The following is a 19,184-nucleotide window of genomic DNA, read 5'->3' as shown; positions in this document are numbered from 1 at the left end:
TATTTATAATTTTTATTTATTTTGATCCTGAACTTTTAAAATTTAGTCAAATTATTTGTTTTTAGAAAAAGTTAATTAAACTGTTAAAATTTCAACGGCATTGACGTGGCCACTAACATGACAATCTCTGCACAATTCATAAAAATTAAAAAGAAATTAATAAATTTTAGAAAGTTTATCTATATTAATAATAAAGTATACATGAAATGTCATGTGAATTACCATATTAATGTCATTAAAATTTTAATAATTTAGTCAATTTTTCTATAAAAATCAATAGACTCAATTTTAAAGGTTATGAGCTAAAATAATAAAAAATTAAAATGACAAAATAAAACATGGAAATAGAGTGAAGTAAAAAGAAAAGAAAAATCAAATAATACTATTGGAGAAATTATAACAAGCAACTAACATTTGGTTTGAAAAAAAATAATTTTGATTGAAAATTATGAATAAAATAATTTTCTATTTTATTTTTATTATAAAAAAATTAAAAGAATGAAAATCTTAGCAGTGGCGATTGGCAGTGAAAAAAAAACCGCCAATTACTGTTTAACTGTTTTTATGACCATTTTTAAAAAAAACATGTTTTTAAGGCCGTTGCTTCAACGATGTCAACAGTTTTATTACCCAAATAACGAAATCGGTGAGAAAAAGGAGAAAATGAGTTTGGCTGTTGCTTCTCCTCACAGATCCATGATCCACTGCAAAACCTCAAAATTTCGCTTCAAAAACCCACAAAATCTCTTCGGTAGAACCCTGACTTTTTACTCTCTGAAGTCCCCGACTCACTTCAATTCATTGCTTTGCCTACGAGTCCACTCAGTCCGTCCAGAGTCCCCCTCCATTCAGACCCATCATCCCATTCAGGAACTACTCCCTCTCCTTGCTTTCTCATTGTCCCTTTTGTGTTTTCGTCTTTTGTCCAATGTCCTTTTGCCCGATTTCGCTCTTCGTTGGCAAAGCCTCGTTGCTTTCTCTCGTGAAGCTGAAGCTCGGACCAAATCTTATCCAAAACATCTATGGCAAGCCATCGTTGCTTACGAGGATCGTCGCTTCTTTACACATTTTGGGATCGATCCAGTTGGCATTGGTCGAGCTGTTTTGTCGCTTTCGGCTCGTGGGGGAGGTAGCACCATAACTCAGCAGGTTAGTGCTGTATTTTTTTTAATTCGAGATATATGTATATATTTAAGTACACAACATGTTTGATTGTTTTCCTCAACTAAGTGCGTTTATATATATATATATATATATTCATTTGTTTATGTTTAAAATAGTGGGCGCTGTTTCTTTGAGTTCCTTTTTTTTTTGCCTCATTTCTTGAATTTTGTATTTCGGTACATGTGAATGGCTGAAAACGCATTTGACTCGGGCTACATGCTTCAAGTTAATTTTCTCCATCCTTATAAAATTTGCCCAAGTATGACTTTTAATATTAAATTGTGCCTAGGTGAATCGAATATAGGTGTTGAGCGACTTATGAAGTGCACTAGTACATACCAGATCGATGATTTTGGAATAAATAACCAGCCAAGGAACCATTAAATCGGTAGTATTGTTGGTGTTTGGTTATTTTCCTTGTCTTTTTCCTATTCCTTTCTTTCTCAACTTGTGTATTGCAAGGTGTAATTTAAGTTATCTGAGTAAGAATATAACAGTGTGAAAAGGAAAAAAATATAGGTGGGAAAGGTGTATCTAGTGCATGGAAACACCTATCTGATTATAATAGATAAACACTTAGGTTTGACTAGAACCGAATTTTTCATGCTTTACATCCCTTGCTGATGTTAGCATCAATTAAATAACAATCAGGAATTCGTCACTGTAGAGAGATTTGTCAACGCATGCTGAGCTCCAGCAATGAAAAAAATTTGAAGAAAATCATTGCGGACATATTCCATCCTCACCAGCAAGGCTTCCATCATTACGGAGTCTCCTCATTCTCTTTTCCATCTCTATGGAATCTTTCCTATTCTTTATCTTCGGTTTCCTGTTCTATTCTTCTGTCTCTGCTAAATCTTTCTCAGAGTTTATCTACCCAAATTTCAGTGCTTCACACTTCAGTTTTATTGACAAAGATGGTGCCTTCTTGTTCTCTCGTAATGGAACATTCAAAGCTTCTATCTACAACCCCGAAGCTCAAACCAACTTTTACTTGTGCATCATACATGTTGAATCCAATACCATCATCTGGTCAGCTAATCGTGATTCTCCTATCTCAAGCTCTGGTAAAATGGATCTTACAGTCAACGGGATTAGCATTGCAGATCCAGATGGTAATCCCAAATGGTCAACACCTCAGTTGCGGACGACAATTTATGCATTACTGCTAACTGAGATGGGTAATCTTGTTTTACTTGACAAATTTAATGGTTCTCTGTGGGAGAGTTTTTACCATCCAACTGATACAATTGTGATCGGCCAACAGCTACCAGTTGGGGCAAAACTGTCAAATGCTGTATCAGAAAGTAACTTGTCAACTGGTGATTATAGATTCATGGTTAGTGCTTCTGATGCATTATTGCAATGGCATGGACAGACATATTGGATATTGTCAATGGATACCAAGGCCTATGTGAATTCAAATTATGTGGTTGAGTACATGGAAATGAATAAAACTGGCCTTTCTCTCTTTGGTCATAATGGATCAGTTGTTGTAATTCAGCTTAACTTGGCGCCGGCTACCTTCCGACTTGCCAAGTTGGATGTTTTAGGTCATTTTACTGTAAATAGTTTTTCTGGTGGTAAATGGGTTCAGGAATTTGTTGGGCCAATTGATGACTGTCAAATTCCAGCTAGCTGTGGCAAACTGGGATTATGTACAGGTGACTCCACTTCAAAGGCTCCCACTTGTTCGTGTCCATCTGATTTCCATCCAGCTTCACAAAATATCGGTGGTTGTTTGCCGAGTGGTAGTTCATATTCTCTACCTACTGCTTGTGATTCAACCAATAATGTTAACGAGTCAAATTCTTCAACTGTTTCATATCTGAGGCTAGGCTCTGGTATTGATTACTTCTCTCTTCTTTTCTCTCAGCCTGTCAGATATGGTGTAAGATTTCCAGTTTGTCAAGATTTATGCTCTGAGGACTGTGCTTGCTTGGGCATGTTCTATGAAAATTCTTCTGGCTCTTGCTATGTGCTTGAAAATGACTTGGGCTCCGTTATACTGAGCAGTACTGTAGAAAATGACTTTCTGGGATATGTAAAAGTACTTGTTGGACCTATTTCAACAGATTCTGGTGGCGACAATAGTTTTAGCAATGAAAAGAATGAGTTTCCCATAGCAGCTATTGTGCTCCTACCTTCCATCGGGTTTTTTCTGTTAGCTGCTCTAGTTTTCTTCTGGTGGAAAAGGCGGCTACGCAGCAAAGGTGGAGAGATAAAATTAGGACATCTAAACTCAGGTTCTTCAGAAGATATGGATGCCTTCTACATTCCAGGTTTGCCACAAAAGTTTGATTATGAAGAACTTGAGGCAGCTACTGATAATTTTAAGACCCAAATAGGATCTGGAGGGTTTGGTTCTGTATACAGAGGAACACTTCCTGATAAAACTGTTGTGGCAGTCAAGAAGATTTCAAATCCTGGAATCCAAGGGAAAAAAGAATTCTGTACAGAAATTGCAGTAATTGGAAATATTCACCATGTCAATTTGGTCAAATTAAGAGGATTTTGCGCGCAAGGGAGACAACGCTTTTTGGTGTATGAGTATATGAACCGGGGCTCATTGGACAGAACCCTCTTTGGCAGTGGAGCTGTATTAGAATGGCAAGAGAGATTTGATATAGCACTTGGAACTGCTCGTGGGCTTGCATACTTGCACAGAGGCTGTGAACATAAGATCATTCATTGTGATGTCAAACCAGAAAATATTCTCCTGCACGATCATTTTCAAGCAAAAATATCAGATTTTGGGCTCTCAAAGCTTCTAACCCCTGAACAGTCCAGTCTGTTCACTACAATGAGAGGCACCCGTGGCTATCTTGCACCTGAATGGCTTACTAACTCTGCAATTTCCGAAAAAACTGACGTTTATAGCTTTGGAATGGTACTGCTTGAATTGGTGAGTGGGAGGAAAAACTGTTCATTGAAATCTCAGAGTCATAGCATTGAGGATACCAACAGTGGTGGAGGCAACTCCTTGTCCTCATCAGTGATGGGATTGATTTATTTTCCACTGTTGGCTCTAGAGATGCATGAACAAGGTAGATACTTGGAGCTTGCGGATGCAAAACTTGAGGGACGAGTGACCAATAAAGAGGTGGAGAAACTAGTGCGTGTTGCTTTGTGTTGTGTTCATGAGGAGCCAGCACTGAGGCCAAGTATGGCCACTGTTGTTGGGATGTTGGAAGGTGGGCTTCCTCTAGGTCAGCCAAGAGTAGAGTCCTTGAATTTTTTGCGCTTTTATGGCCGCAGATTTACTGAGGCTTCCATGATAGAAGAGGAAAGAAGGCAAAGTGATTTCATGCTATTCCCACAAGCAAATGTTTCTCATAGTAGTACAACTGGCTCAAATGCGTGCCTTTCTTATATCTCTTCACAGCAAATCTCAGGTCCCAGATAATGTGAATGGTTGCAACTTATGCACCTTGTGTAGTAATTGTAGTGAATGCGGGTTGTTTGGTGTTTGTTATTGGGAACTAAACTTAGTTGTTATTCTCTGAACTAGAGATGGCAATATTGTGTATATCTCCTCTAAAAGATCCAAATATAGGGTGGATGGATGGTTGGCTGTATTTTATTCACCTTCTGCAAATTATTTACTCGAGTAAATATTAAGATCACATGGAAATTAGATGTCCATTTTGCCTCTTTCTTTTAATCTTTTTCAACTTTGTGTTAATTTTTTGTCTACAACTGCTAAACCTATAGTGTTAGGACCACTGAAAGTTACAGGGGTACACACTGCCACATGTTGCTGTAGCTGGCTGGCACAGTATGTGGTTCCGGTGCTGATTTATTCTGCATGAACTCAGTTACATTATTTCCTTTACGTTAGTGTATCTTGATTTCTGAACTCTTTCCAGATCGTTTATTTTTCCTTGTAGTAATTTGTTCGCTGTTATTGACTTTTTAAGCAACACATGAATTGTGAATGAAACTGTTTATCTCCTAATATTGTTATCCTTCGATGTATATGAGATTGAAAGTTAGTAGTTTAAATTTTGTCATGCAACTGTATATTTTTCTTTGGTACCGTTGGGACAACTTGTGGCTCTGGTTAGAATACGGTTCAGCTGTTTTGACCACTTTTTCAAGTAACTCTTTAGTTATTTTCTTCTTAGCCTACTTCAAGTTGGTAGTTCAAACTTGGCCAGGTGGTACTTCCTCCTTTCTGCTCAATGAGAAGGTTAAAATTAAGCTATTAGTTAAACTGACATGATTATAGTCCTCCAAAACATTTTAATTGTTTTCATCATATTTGATATGATCTGAAGTTGATAATCACTGATGACAAACAGTAAGCCTATCTTATCCTCATAACACTTGAATGATGTTATCTTACCCCCAACCTTCATAAACATTATTGGAATATTTGTGTTCTTTGGGCATATCAATCAGCTAATATGGCATTACAGCGTTAATGTAGAATGGATCTATATCTTTGTATTTGTTTGGTTTGAGTTACATTTTGATTGTTGAAATGATAATTTTTTTTGTGCTTTTACTCCTGCCTTGTTGCCTCAAACCAATCCTTACATATCAACTGGTATTTTGGACCTTGACCATTTTCTATTTTGCAAATTCCGGAAATGGATTGAATTCAACCAACACTTGCAGTTTTCTTTATTATATACCTTCTAATTGATTTGTCTGTTTTATCAATTTTTGTTATGTCTGATAATTCTCTGCAATTCACATGGCAGCTTGTGAAGAACACCTTCCTGAAAAATGAGCGCACATTCTGGAGAAAGATCCTGGAAATGGTGTTGGCACTGGCACTAGAAAGAACAATGTCAAAACAAAGAATATTAAGCTCTTATGTTTGTAAGGTCAGATCATATGTCTCATTTACTTTGATGATTGATGCCCTTCCTAATGTTTATGCATGTGCTTCATTCTTTCCCATCTTTTTTATTGAATGGATTGTAATACTTCAAATACATTATCGAGGAATGTCCAAAGAATGGATGAAAGAAGCAAAGCAGTAGTATTATAGCCCTTTGTTTTGGGATTTTGTGACTCTAAGATGTTGAAATTTGAAATCTGAAAAGGCCTTTGTAAATTACAGATATACTGGGGACATGGTATTAATGGCATTGAATCAGCATCAAACTTTTATTTTGGGAAGCATCCATCTCAACTGAGCTTGGCTGAGTCTGCAATGCTTGCTGGACTTATACCAGCCCCAGAGCATAGATCGCCACTCAGGGATCGCAGCAGGTTTTAAATTAATCCTGTTTATAATGATCATACCTTCTCTGTTTCTAAATCTTTCAACTCCTTTGCTTAAAAGTTAATTTGTCTTTATGGTAGTGGCAAGACCTTCCAGGCCAGAGTTTTGAAAAGGATGGTGAAATCTGGCTTCCTTGATATTAAGATGGCACTTTTAACAGTGAGACAACCTCTTTATGTACGTCTTAGAAGGCCAGAACATGCTGATGAACTTTCAGACGCGTCATCTTTCTCTGAGCTGGTATGTCACCTCTTCTTGTTTCACCATTCTGTAATGACCATACACATCAAATAAATGAAGTTGATTAAAAGATCTTAATATGAAAGTTTCAAGATGACAGCAGTGACCCAAAAAAGTCACCAGGTTGCTATTTTGTGGGTCCAGAGCTCTCTCTTGCCTATATTCATCGTGATAACATCCGCAATCACTATAAACATGAAGCAACCACAATTTACATCTGATGAAATTAGAGATGAATATTCTAATGTATTGAGGAAAAAACACTCTCAAAGTATATATTTCTTAGAAATATGTATAACTATATATACATGTAAGATTTAACAACTAAGGAAATAATATCTCTTAATTAGAATCTCTAAAAATATCAGCTGTAGTCTCTAAAAATATTATTTAATAATATCAAATAATCAAAGATTCTCAATACTCCCCCTCAAGTTGGTGCATAGATGTCTTGCATGCATAACTTGTAAAGAAGATTATGATAAGTCTTACAGTTGAGTCATTTAGTAAAAACATTAGCCAACTGTTTTTCGGATGCTAGGTAAGATAAACTTAAGGCACCACTAACTACTATTTCCTTGATAAAATGACGATATATTTCGATGTGTTTGGTTCTATCGTGCTGTACTGGATTTTGAGCTATGTTGATGGCCGCCTTGTTGTCACAGTACAAGGTTGATCCATTTTCATTCAACAACTTCAGCTCTTCCAATACTTTTTGTAGCCATAAAAGCTCACAAACTCCTTGAGCCATGACCCTATACTCAGCCTCTGCACTTGATCGAGCCACAACACTTTGTTTCTTGCTCCTCTAAGTGACTAAGTGATACGGGGGTTGCGCCCGGACCAAGATCGAGTTGCCAAGTCACGGGAAACTCCAACGAAAACCCTAAACAATCAGATCTGACACGAAACAGAAAATTAAAAGATTAGAACTTTGAATTTCCAGATCTGAAATAAAATCCCCAAAACAGCAAAGAATCAAATTGAGAATAGAAATAAGTGTTAATAAGGGTTCTTGAAACCCTAAAGGAGATTGCGATTCTGCCCAATTGAACACCAAGATAGTTTTCCCCAAATTTCGGCAATCTAATTTCACCCAAAAAGAGTATGGATGAATCGGCAAGAACCCTAGAAATTGAGGATTTTTGGCCAATTCTTTAAGATAGAAAAAGGCTGGAAACACAATAAAAACAGCAAATAAATTAGATAAAGATTCGGCACAAGCAGAAATAAAGAAAAGAAATTGACAGCAAGCAAATAAAAGAAAAGTCCTAAGAAGCCTTGAAATCCCGAAAGATCTCACAACTCCCTTCAAACGGCTCTAATCTCCCCTCCAAAGAATATCAATGGCAAGAAGAAGGCTGGAGATGGCTCCCACAATCAAAAGATTGTTAAAACAACTTCTAAAGAAAACCCAAGAGAGAATCCTTGGAGAAAAACTCAAAGAGAATTCTGCACTTAAACAAATCTGAAATTTTTGATATAATTGAGAAGTGAATAACAAGGTGGCCGGCCAAGCCTTTATATAGGCCTCTCAAGTGTTTTCCTAATCTAATTAGAAAACTAAAATAAAAAAAACTCCTAATTATTTTAACATGGAAATTCGGTCAAGGGTCTTTATTTGGGACTCTTGAACTGAATATTTACATAAAAATTTAAACTAAGTAAAATAAATAAATATAAAACTTTACAACTTGGGCCACTTTGACAATTTAGCCTGATTTTCGACAAGTATGGGTGGATTTCTTGATTGGGCTTGGAATCTTTTTATTGGGCCTTGCCTTCAAGAATTTGGGATTGTGATCCATCTCCTACCGAAATTGAATCGTTGATGCTCGTAACGGAGATCCAATGTGCTTTGGCTGCAAGATTTGGTTTCTTGGACCAAGATTCCCAAGATTTGAAATCTTGATTTTCCCGTTCTTTCGTGTACGCATCTAAGGCCTTGCTAGCAAACTCCTGAATGGTCCCATTTAGTTTGGAACGCATTTGTCGGGCCTTTGATCTCGTATCACTAAGTTTCCTCCTACAAGAGTACAATAACCCGTTGTAGACCTTCTATCATCAAGAGAGTCAGCCCAATCTACATCTGTAAATACTTCTATCTTGAGATGACCAATTTTTGAGAAGAGAATGCCTTTGCCCGGTGCAGACTTCAAATAGCACAAAATTCGTGATACTGCCTGCATATGAGCTTTATGAGGATCATGCATAAACTGACTTACTAAACTAACATCATAGGCTATATCAGGTCGAGTATGAGTGAGATAAATTAAACGTCTGACGAGTCTTTGATATCTCCCTCTATCCACCATTTTATCGATCGCTATTTGTAACTTGTGATTACTCTCTATAGTTGATTCTACTGGTTTGCAACCTAACATGTCAGTTTCTATCAGAAGATCTAAGACATACTTTCTTTGGAAAATAAAAATTCCCTCTTTTGATTTGGCCACTTCTATTCCGAGGAAATACTGTAACTTTCTCAAGTCTTTGATTTCAAATTCCTAAGCCAATTGTTTCTTAAGCCAGGTCATTTCTTCCTTGACATCTCCTATCATAATTATGTCATCAACATAAACTATAAGCAGAGTAATCTCACCCTTGTGATGTTTTATAAAGAGTTTATGATCAGCATTACTTTGTAGATAGCCAAACGACCTATGGTCTTACTAAATCTGTCAAACTAGGCTCTGGGAGATTGCTTTAGTCCATATAAGGTCTTTTTCAGTTTACATACCTTCCCTTGAGTATCTTTATCCTCAAATCCTGGAAGAACTTTTATATACACTTCTTCTTCCAGGTTTCCATGTAAGAAGGTATTCTTTACATCAAACTGCTGTAAGTCCCAATCGAGATTTGTTGCACATGATAAAATAATTATAATCGTGTTTAATTTAGCAATTAGAACAAGTGTTTCTTGATAATCCAATCCATGTGTATGAGTGAATCCTTACACCACTAATCTAGCTTTGAATCTTTCAATTGAACCATCAGCCTTATACTTGATAGTGAACACCCATTTGCAGCCAACTAATTTCTACCCTTCAGGAGGATTAATTAGTTCCTACGTCTCATTTTTTGCTAAAGCCTTCATTCTTCAATCGTAACCTTCTTTTATCTTGGATCAGTGATAGCCTCTCTCCAATCCTATGGAACAAACATAGAGAACAAAGACAAAACAAAAGCTCTAAAGGATGAGGATAAGAAATCATAAGAGATAAAGTTAGAGATAGGATGTAAAGTGCAAGTTCTAACACATTTTCGTTGGGTTATTTATAATTTTGAATCAGTAGCAGCTTGAGGTAAAGAAGACTCACTTGACAATGAAGAGTCAGGGCATAAAGTAGATTGTATGATAGCATCTTCTTTCTTGCATTTTTTAGTGTATGTCCGTAAATCAGGCCTACCCAACAACTGCCTACTAGTCTTCTTTTGAACCAAAGTCTTTGTTGGAACTAAATTCTTTCTCGAAAGAGTAACAAAACAAGGTATCATCTCTTCATTTTCAACAACCTCCCCTTGAAGAGATGGTTGTGATGAAGAAAAGTAGAGTTCATCCTCACGAAATGTTACATCCATACTTACATAATACTTTCTAGATGGCAGATGATAACAATTGTAACCCTTCTGTGTTGGAGAGTATCCAATAAAAACACATTTGACTTGCGAGGATCCAGTTTGCTCCCATTTCGAAGATGAACGAAGTAAACACAACCAAAGACCTTTGGTGAAACTGGGTAATCCGTCTTGCCCTATAAGGATTCTATGGGGCTTTTAAAATTAAGGACCCAAAGAGGCATCCGATTAATGAGATAAGCCGCAACAAAAAACGCACCCCCCAATAAGGCATTGGGAGATTCATAATGAACATAAGTGATCTAGCAACCTTTAAAAGATGCCAATTTTTTCTTTCGGCAACACCATTTTGAGCATTTGTACCTGGACAACTGGTCTGATGCAAAGTACCATATGATTCCAAATAATCATTAAAGTTATACTCGGTTCCATTACCAGTTCGCAAAATTTTAACTTTAGCATCAAACTGAGTAGTAATCAATTTATGTAAAGAACAAAAACACGAGAAAACATCACTTTTGAATTTTAATAAAAATAGTCATGTTAACCGAGTGCAACAGTTAATAAAAGTAACAAACCAATGATTACCAGATAAAAAAGTAATGCGAGTAGGGCCTGAAACATCTGGATGAATAATCTCAAAAGGAATAGTATTTTTATTATTACGCAAAGGATAACTGTTTCTTGTATGCTTAGCAAACTCATAGGCATCACAAACTAAAGAGTCTAATTGAGTTCTTGAAAATAAATTAGGAAACATCTTTGCAAGAATAATAAATGATGGATGTCCTAACTACCTATGCCACTGAATTATCTCCTAGTTAACATCTTCATTGTCTCTAAATAATGTTTGAGACATACTGGACAATCGATCCATAAGATATAAGCCATTACACAATCTAACACTGCTAATCGTCTTCCCTATGTAGAGGTCCTGAAAGACACAGTGATTGGGAAAGAATTCAAGTTTACAATTTAAGGATTTAGTGATAGTATTAACAGATAAAAGGTTAACCGAGAATTTAGGGACATGGAGGACAGCGGATAAAGTGATCTTGGGAGTACAAACAACAGAACCTGTTCTGGAGATTGAGGTAAATGAGTCATCGGCTAGTCGCACACTATTTTTAGATAGACAAGTAGTATGGTTAAATAAGTTTTTGTTTGACCTGGCATATGTCTATTCACACCGGAATCGATAATCCAAGAGTCAGAAGTAAATGGAGCAGTTAAAACAGTACCTGAGTTTCCATGATTAGACTTGCCAATCGAGGTAGAGTCCAATTGAGGCAAGAAGCATAGAAGATGTTGAATCTCATCCGAGGTAAAACTTCCAACAGAAGTGGACTTATTCTTTGTTGTCACTGAGTCTAACAAATTTGCCTCAGGCTGAGAATTACCCCCTCATTTTCCACCACGACCATGAGTGAGACGACCGTGCAACTTTCAGCACGAATATTTAGTGTGCCAAGGCTTACCACAATAGTCATACGTTAAGTGATCCTTGGTAGACTTACCACCCAATAGACCATCCTAGTTAGCAATGAGCCTAGTTTTCTCTAAAGGTGGATTATAGAGCATAACACCACAATGACTCTCCTCCTGTTGTACATAGGAGTATGCCATATGAAGGGAAAGGAACGGAGTCTTGCCAAGGACTTGAACCCGAATCTGATCATACTCAGTATTCAACCCAGCTAATAAATCAAAAACACGCTCCTTTTCCACCATCTTCTGAAACTTTTCAGCATCATTGGCACAATTCGCTTGAAAATCTTGATAATAATCAAGCTCCTTCCATAACTCATTTAATTCAACAAAATATTGAGAAATTGTTAGCTCCTCTTGTTTTGTACCAAACACCTTATTATAAATCTAAAAAATTTACGCATCATTCCCAATACGAGAGTAGGTGAGAGCAGCAGCATTCTAAATCTTTTCCGCAATATCAAGCAGCAAATAGGTTTGGAAATATGGGTCGCATAGAGTTGATAAGCCATGTCATAACAAGAGAGTTCATTGAATCCCACTAACTAAATGTTGAATCAGTGAGTTTAGGTTTCGATGATTTACCGGTGAGGTACCCCTATAAGCCACGAGCCGTGATAAACAACAAGCAAGACCTTGACCAAACAAGGTAATTATGTCCATCAAGCTTCACAAGGCTAATTTGCAATGAGAGATTATCGGTTGGAATCATGAGCTTCTCGTCTGTAGACATAATGCTGGAAAAAAACCACTAAACCCCCAAAAAAAAAAACTACTTGCACAATTAGAACAAAAATACTAAAGAAAAAAAAACACCAAATATATCCCACACAAAAAACTTAGCCAAAAACACACCACCACTTAGAGGAGAATGATTAAAAGAAAGCAGAGAGCACAGCGACGACATCAGAAAACACATGGCAGCAATAAGTGGAGTCCATGTGCGGCACGCAAAATGAAGCAGCAAAAGCTTGCAACAATGCGTAGGGCCCACGCGCAGGTCTTCTAGTCATCGGAGTTTGGGGTTACGCCGGCGAGTGGATTTCAACTCCAATGGTAGAGGCGGTGAGAAGAAAAAATAAGCTAGGGTGGAAAGTACCAAATTTGTGTTTCTAGGGTTCGTAGGAAAAAAAATTTTAAAATTAGAAAAAAAAATCCTAAAAATCGGATAAAAAATCTGATACCATGATGAACTTAGAGATGAATACTATAGGAAAAAACTCTCTCAAAGTATATATTTCTTAAAAATATGTACAACTATATATACATGTAGGATTTAACAACAAAGGAAATAATATCTCTTAATTAGAATCTCTAAAAATATCGACTGAAATCTCTAAAGATACTATTTAATAATATCAAATAATCAAATATTCTCAACAACATCAAAGCAGCAACTAATTATTCTCAGTTTTTATCTTTTTTTTCTCAGGGAGTTGGAGTGAAGAGCAACGTGAATGAAGAAGGTACAGAATCAACACTAAAAGGTACATGGGACTGGGAAAGAGAAAGCAAAATACGAGAAGTATGTGAAGAGATGGAAAGATGGGCCATCAAGGCTCAACTCAGAAGTTCTTAAGGTAACTCAAATGCTTTGTTTAAAATGAAAAGCTGAAAACTTGTGCTTATTGAGAGTCCATTTGTTTATGAGACTTAATTTTTACTTCTTTTTTTGTTGAAACTAGGGGATCCACTGCTGGTAGCAATGACTAATCTCCTCACCATGGGTGCTCTCAAAAGAGGCAAACAACTAACCATGAAATGTGCTCTTCAAAGAGGTAAACGTCTGTTAGGTTAAAGTAGTTATTTACCGGTTAATAGTTCAATGAATCTTGCTCTCCAACAAACACTATCTTATCATCACAAAGGTCCCTGTTATTACTAGGCACTGAAGATTGGATCATCCTCATTCTAGAATTTTGAACTTCATTTTAAGTAAACTTTTGTTGTCATTTTCTGAACAAAAAAGATTTACTTTTTGTAATGTCTGTTGTTCTAATAAATCTCAGAGGCTACCATTTCAACGACTTTGTCTTGTGTCTGACCTTTACAAACGTTATTTAGTGATTTATGAAATTTATTTGTGTTTTCATTTATCAATACACTAAGTACACTTGGTTGTGTGCACTAAAAAATAAAAGTGAAGTGAAAGATATTTTTCAACAGTGCCATCCTCTTATGAAAAAAAACATTACACCGAAATCCTCTCTCCATGCTGATGGGGGTGGAGAATATAAAAGCCTTTATTCATATATCTCCATTCCCATGGTATAGAACATCTTTGGTCATTTGCCTGCCACCGTGCCGACACCAGCATGTTATTGAAACAACAAAAACAATTTTACATGAAGTTTGTCTCCTACCCAATCTTTGGTCACTTGCCTGTCACCATGCTGCACCAAACTACAACTCTTTAAAAATATTTTGATCCGTGGCCAAATCAAGGTATTGTTAATAGTTCAACGGATGCTCTTCAACAAACAAATCATATTTCAACAAATTGTATTTTAAATACAGATTTTATTTTATTATTTGTTATAAAGTAAATAGACAGAGAGTAAAGAACAAAAAAAATGGGAGAGCAAAAGAGAGAACATATTTTATTGATCAATTGGAATAGAGTATTGATACACACTTCCATTCATCTTCTTGTTCTTTTATACCAGTAAGAGTAGTATTTCAGTACTCTCACTATTCTAAAGACAGTAATTTATGGGCCTGCTATTTTTCTATTCATTATTTCTCAATGTTGATGAAAATTATTAACTTTTATTCTTTTTGAACTATATTCTTTTGTTGAAATTTAATCTTATTAATCATTAAGTTGTTAGTGTCAATAAAACATAGAACACTAAACCTCTATGATAAACCCATGATCATTTTGTTCAATGTCGAACTTTTTTACCTTAATGATCTTGCACCAATATATGTTGCTACATGGTGTGTTGATAGAGAGAGGTCTCTTGTAAATCCGGGTCGATTTGATTCTCTCAAGAAGTATGGTTCATTAGTTTCTCTGTGAATCCATCAAGAATGTCAGTATTTTACATTTGTGTAAACATAAAACACGTTCAATTGTGACACGAGAAAAAATACAAACATGACTCCGGGAACTTAAGCTTTGAAGGCAGAAATGGAGCTTTTCGTAACTCATTTTATTGTAGTGGCTTATTAGGAACGAAGAAAACTGATGTATATACCTTGCTCTCTGGTACAAATCGTGTAAATGTATTAGGTGGAGAATACTAACGGACAGCAAGGTCTTGTCACAGCAGGTGTTCATTTCTATGAACAAACCAATGTGTTCTCGTCAACTTTAGACATCCCCGGGTTCAAAACATAACCCATACCTGCGGCAGCCCCCAGATTCTAAGGAAATCCTTTTGTCCAAACAGGTACATTGTATATTAGAATCCCTAAAACAAATGAAATCCCCATTGTAGTTGAAGCATAAAGGTAAGCTCTCCAAGGGTGCTTGCTTTCTCTCATTGCATTGAACTCGGCAATGAAAGTTGAAACTGTACTCAAACAACCCAGAAATCCTAGCTGTATCCCGTTTGCAACAGTGTCGAAGTTCTTGATATTTACCTGCACCTCATAGGAATTGTTTCGGTATTCACAATGTTGAAAGCATAGCTGCATATAACTATTTGGCAGATGAGGATATGATGCAGATAATGAGAAAGAGCCATAAGTTGCTCATGTGGAAGACTATGCTAGTGCACATGCGTCGTGTAAACAAGTGACATTGGTAAATAGAAGATAAAAACTACGGACAGAAACCATTCAGTGAGCCCTTACCGACTTTTCAATCGTGGAGAGTCCAGCCATTATACAAGCAGCAGAAACGTTGGTGATCAATGTCCCGAATGGAAGCCATCTCAAAATCCCAGATTTTCCTAACCCACGTCCATTAAGTCGAGCCAAGAACCACCTGATCCATACTCCGAAAGGTCCAACTAAGCAAGCCAGCCACAGCTGAGCTCCACTGCTACCACTGCTAAATTCTTCCTTGAGCAGCAATCCACTCACGCTCAATAAAACACCAAGAACTAACAATAATATCACCATTGCTACCAAATGACGGCTGGAGCTGTTGAGTGTCCAATTACAGTTACAGCTCGGGACTCCCTTTTCCGGTCTTGTATTCAGCTTTTTGAGAATCCACCGGAAACCCTTTGCTGTCTCTATCCCAAAAATGATAGAATAAGCTACAAGAAACAAGCCTGCAAGAAAAAGAGTTTCAACTTTCATGGATGATTGAGCCAAGAGAGTATCATTTTGTTCATTAGTTCTGAATATCCAAACAGAAAACACTTTTTCCAATCATAAACAGGCATCATGTAGCACATTACCTATGAGAAACCCAAGTATAGCTTGCACCCAGTGGCCATCTACACTGAGATCAAGCATTTTCTGATTCCAACCACTGAATGTTGTGACGCTACCCAAGTATCCGGTAGTCAATCCAATTGCCAAAATATCGGATACTTGAGATATGTCACCTTTGAAAACAACACCCCACCACCCCATCAAGAAAGAGCCAACCTGTAAGAACATGTAACCAAGTTCACAAGTGGAAAAAAACTTTGAATATATTCATAGGGGTGAAACAAAGAAGAGAGGAAATCCGAAGTGAATAAAAATTTATTTGGAAGTGCAAAAACTGAACACTAGGCATCCGATCTATCTCTAGGTTTTCCTAACCAAAGGCTGCAAAGAGTTGTCTACCAATGTAGCTTCCTTGGGTTATCTAGAGTCTACGGGTTCAGATTAAGCGCTTGTAGAAGCACATCCAGTGCATAAGCTTCACAACAACATTCATGAAGAGTCACTCCTAGTCTAGCATATCATCAATATATCAGCTCAATTAGCATTAGACAAACCAAAGTCCAAATCTTGTGGCATTGTGATAGAGCGAACCATTGTGTGCAACCATGGTTGTACCGGTTAGTATGTGCACCCTACACTCATAAACCATCACTCATTGCAAACAGTGTTTGTGTTGGAGAGAGAGAGAGAGAAGATACCATATTAGAAGGAAGGTTGGGGTATACAATGGTCTCATTGCTGGTCACACCTAAAAGACTCGGTCCAAAAAGTTTTTCAAGCAAATATCTTGTGAAAACCTGCAAAACTATGAGAAGTCAGTTTTTTACCCACAAAATGTATCCTTCCTTATGTTTTATATACCAGAAGTCAATTTTACCAACAAAACGTATTCTTCCTTATGTTTTATATATCAGAAGTCAGAATTCCGAAACTAATTAACTCAAGAATGGAAGCTCAAGTAAATTACCCCGAGAATTCCGAAAACAGCCAAATGGATAAGACATGAGATATACTCCAACGACATAGGTAGTCTTTGTTTTTCCTGCTTGTGGAAGCATGGTGCACCAAATGTACTTTTGTTATTACAGCGAAACAGGGTAACAGGGGGAAAAAATCACACAGTAAAGCTCACTTGTTTTTCATCCCCAGGGCCCTTTAATAGATCAAGTGGAAGGGGAGATGTGACATCCTCTAGCACGGGTGACGCAACAGAGACTTTATGCAAATCTTCTGGATGAATAACTGACCCGCCTTCCATTGCAAGATCCAGAGATAAGCGGCAACTACTACTCACACTGTGCCTGTTGCTTTGAAGAGCCCGATCACCAATATCCCCTGCCTCCGAAACAGCCTCACTTCCAATGTCATCATCGATACGATAGGACACGGAACTTGATATACTAAAGGAACGCTTCCTTAATGAAGAGCCAAGGCTGCCTGTCCGGCTAAATGCTCCAGTTCTCGTATGCTCAGGGTTATTAGTACCATGATCCATATCCATCCTGCCAGAAATATCGGATTTCGATCCTAAAGTACTTTGTTAAACTAGAGTACTTTGTTAAACCAAAAAGAAGCAACAGCAAACATGAATCATCTCTTGATGGTAATATGATTGAGTCAATCATACTCACAGCTTTAATCAATGATTTAAGTACTTTGCTAAACTAAAGTCCATGCATATAACAACAAGTAATTACTCTTGCAAATACTCATAACAAAGAAGTCAAGTTACAAGACAAATACATATAGACAACTGCATTTCTCAGCAATATAACAAATACATAACAATTAATAAGATTTATATTTTGATAATTCTTATCAAATGAAAGATGTAGGCAACCATTTAAAAAGAAAGAAACCTTTTTTATAACAACCAAAGAAAAGGAATCAATAATTAAAGTGGTTAACATAGAGTAAGACAAAGAAACTATGTACCCCATGATTCTTTTCTGATAATCTACCACTCCATTAAAGTGGAAGTGGATCCCACGTTTCATTAAGAAAAAAGAGTAATCACAAAGAAGAAACTTTTGAAATTTAATTTAGGAACAATCTCAATAACCATAAATTAACATCTTTTTCAATGGTTTTAAAGATGTGTCCTCCACTAACATAACAAACCAGGGGAAAAAATTGAAAAGAGTTACATCTGAAAAGTACTACAATAAACACAGCTTTAAATCCAATTGGGTTTTAGCTGAAATTCCATAAAATATTAAATCTTTATAGAACTGAAATCTTTGAAAGTCGAAACTTTTTCCATCTTTTGCACTAAAATAATAAGAACAGTATATGTATAAGTGAGAACGTAACAACAAATCAAAAAGTCCAGCTAAACAAAGAGAAACTGCATGAACAAAAGCTGATAAAAAATTAAAGAAACAAGAAAAAAAAAGTTAACTTTACTGCTCATATGTTAAATATTAATAAAAATAGAGGAGAGAAGTGGCATACCAAATACTAATAGTCGAAAGTTAGAACGCCCAGGGAAACGAACAACTGGAAAAAAAATTTAATAGAGAGGATTTAAAGCAAACAAACGCGCCATGAACAAGAACTAATGGGGAAAAACAGATGGAGTTTTGATGTAAAATAGAGATAAAAGTATTGAAAAGGGAAAACCCAGAAAAAGGGTGTTTTTCAATGTTTTGGAAGAGTTAAAAACTGAAAACGAATAAATGGTGTGTATTAAATAATAAAGGGAAAACTGAGGTAAGATTGGTTGCAGATGATGAAGAAAGCAGAATCAATGAATGTCACGCGCTGTGTTGTTTCTAAGCCATGTGTTCGAGTTTGACTTACTCTCTTTTTTTTTAAATTATAGAACTGTGTACTATTCACATGTATGTATATACGCGATGACAGATAGATTGTGTTACTATTTCAAGTCCATAATTTATATTATATCTAACGTATGTCCAACATCAATCCATCATATCAAAGTTAAAAACTTCATGCATAAACAGTTGTAAAAGGAGTTAAGGATTCTCCAATTGGGATAAGAAAATGCATAGTAAGGCTTCGGGAAATAAGATTCGGGGGGTTCCCTCAAGTTGGACCACATGAAACGGGGTCCCTTCAACCCTAAGCATCTAAACAATAACAAGATCACCTAAACCTCAAATTAGGGAGGGGACGA

The 19,184-nt window shown here is 36.6% G+C and overlaps 2 protein-coding genes across 7 annotated transcripts; one reads left to right on the top strand and one right to left on the bottom strand.

The window, feature by feature from the left end:
• Positions 1-609: 609 nt before the first annotated feature.
• Positions 610-13,740, top strand: LOC105772923 (G-type lectin S-receptor-like serine/threonine-protein kinase At5g35370). Of its 2 annotated transcripts, XM_052632992.1 has the most exons (6): positions 615-1,149; positions 5,874-5,999; positions 6,239-6,390; positions 6,484-6,643; positions 13,146-13,293; positions 13,399-13,740. In XM_052632992.1, the coding sequence occupies exons 1-5, from the start codon at positions 664-666 to the stop codon at positions 13,290-13,292; spliced, it is 1,071 nt and encodes a 356-aa protein (XP_052488952.1). In that variant the 5' UTR covers positions 615-663; the 3' UTR covers position 13,293; positions 13,399-13,740. The 2 variants fall into 2 exon arrangements, with proteins under 2 accessions (XP_052488951.1, XP_052488952.1); XM_052632991.1 differs by lacking the exons at positions 5,874-5,999; positions 6,239-6,390; positions 6,484-6,643; positions 13,146-13,293; positions 13,399-13,740 and adding an exon at positions 3,041-4,809 and having other exon boundaries at positions 610-1,149.
• Positions 6,960-18,839, bottom strand: LOC105772921 (fluoride export protein 1). 5 transcript variants are annotated; one of them, XR_008197144.1, is made up of 9 exons: positions 18,500-18,839; positions 17,178-17,572; positions 17,013-17,087; positions 16,744-16,842; positions 16,069-16,261; positions 15,515-15,939; positions 14,914-15,301; positions 14,619-14,729; positions 6,960-7,546 (listed from the first exon to the last, which is right to left on the bottom strand). XR_008197144.1 is itself a non-coding variant. In XM_052632993.1 (7 exons), exons 2-7 carry the CDS (start codon positions 17,544-17,546, stop codon positions 15,083-15,085), a joined length of 1,380 nt encoding a protein of 459 aa, XP_052488953.1. In that variant the 5' UTR covers positions 17,547-17,572; positions 18,500-18,839; the 3' UTR covers positions 14,834-15,082. The 5 variants fall into 5 exon arrangements, 2 of the variants coding, with proteins under 2 accessions (XP_052488953.1, XP_012449878.1); XR_008197143.1 differs by lacking the exon at positions 6,960-7,546 and adding an exon at positions 13,755-14,116; XR_008197142.1 differs by lacking the exon at positions 6,960-7,546 and adding an exon at positions 13,755-14,106.
• Positions 18,840-19,184: the final 345 nt, after the last annotated feature.

This window comes from Gossypium raimondii, chromosome 6 (genome assembly GCF_025698545.1).
Source record: "Gossypium raimondii isolate GPD5lz chromosome 6, ASM2569854v1, whole genome shotgun sequence".
Classification (NCBI taxonomy): Eukaryota; Viridiplantae; Streptophyta; class Magnoliopsida; order Malvales; family Malvaceae; genus Gossypium; species Gossypium raimondii.
This window is presented reverse-complemented; position numbering and strand designations above follow the sequence as displayed.

What these genes read in the sequence shown, in the direction of transcription:
- LOC105772923 (XM_052632991.1), top strand. Translation starts at nt 664, where the DNA reads ATGAGTTTGGCTGTTGCTTCTCCTCACAGATCCATGATCCACTGCAAA. An exon ending in GTAGCACCATAACTCAGCAG is followed by an intron (nt 1,150 to 3,040) that starts GTTAGTGCTGTA and finishes CTTTTCTCTCAG; the next exon opens with CCTGTCAGATATGGTGTAAG.
- LOC105772921 (XM_052632993.1), bottom strand. Translation starts at nt 17,546, where the DNA reads ATGGATATGGATCATGGTACTAATAACCCTGAGCATACGAGAACTGGA. An exon ending in CTGTTTTCGGAATTCTCGGG is followed by an intron (nt 16,843 to 17,012) that starts GTAATTTACTTG and finishes ATAGTTTTGCAG; the next exon opens with GTTTTCACAAGATATTTGCT. An exon ending in TCTCCACGATTGAAAAGTCG is followed by an intron (nt 15,302 to 15,514) that starts GTAAGGGCTCAC and finishes TATGAGGTGCAG; the next exon opens with GTAAATATCAAGAACTTCGA.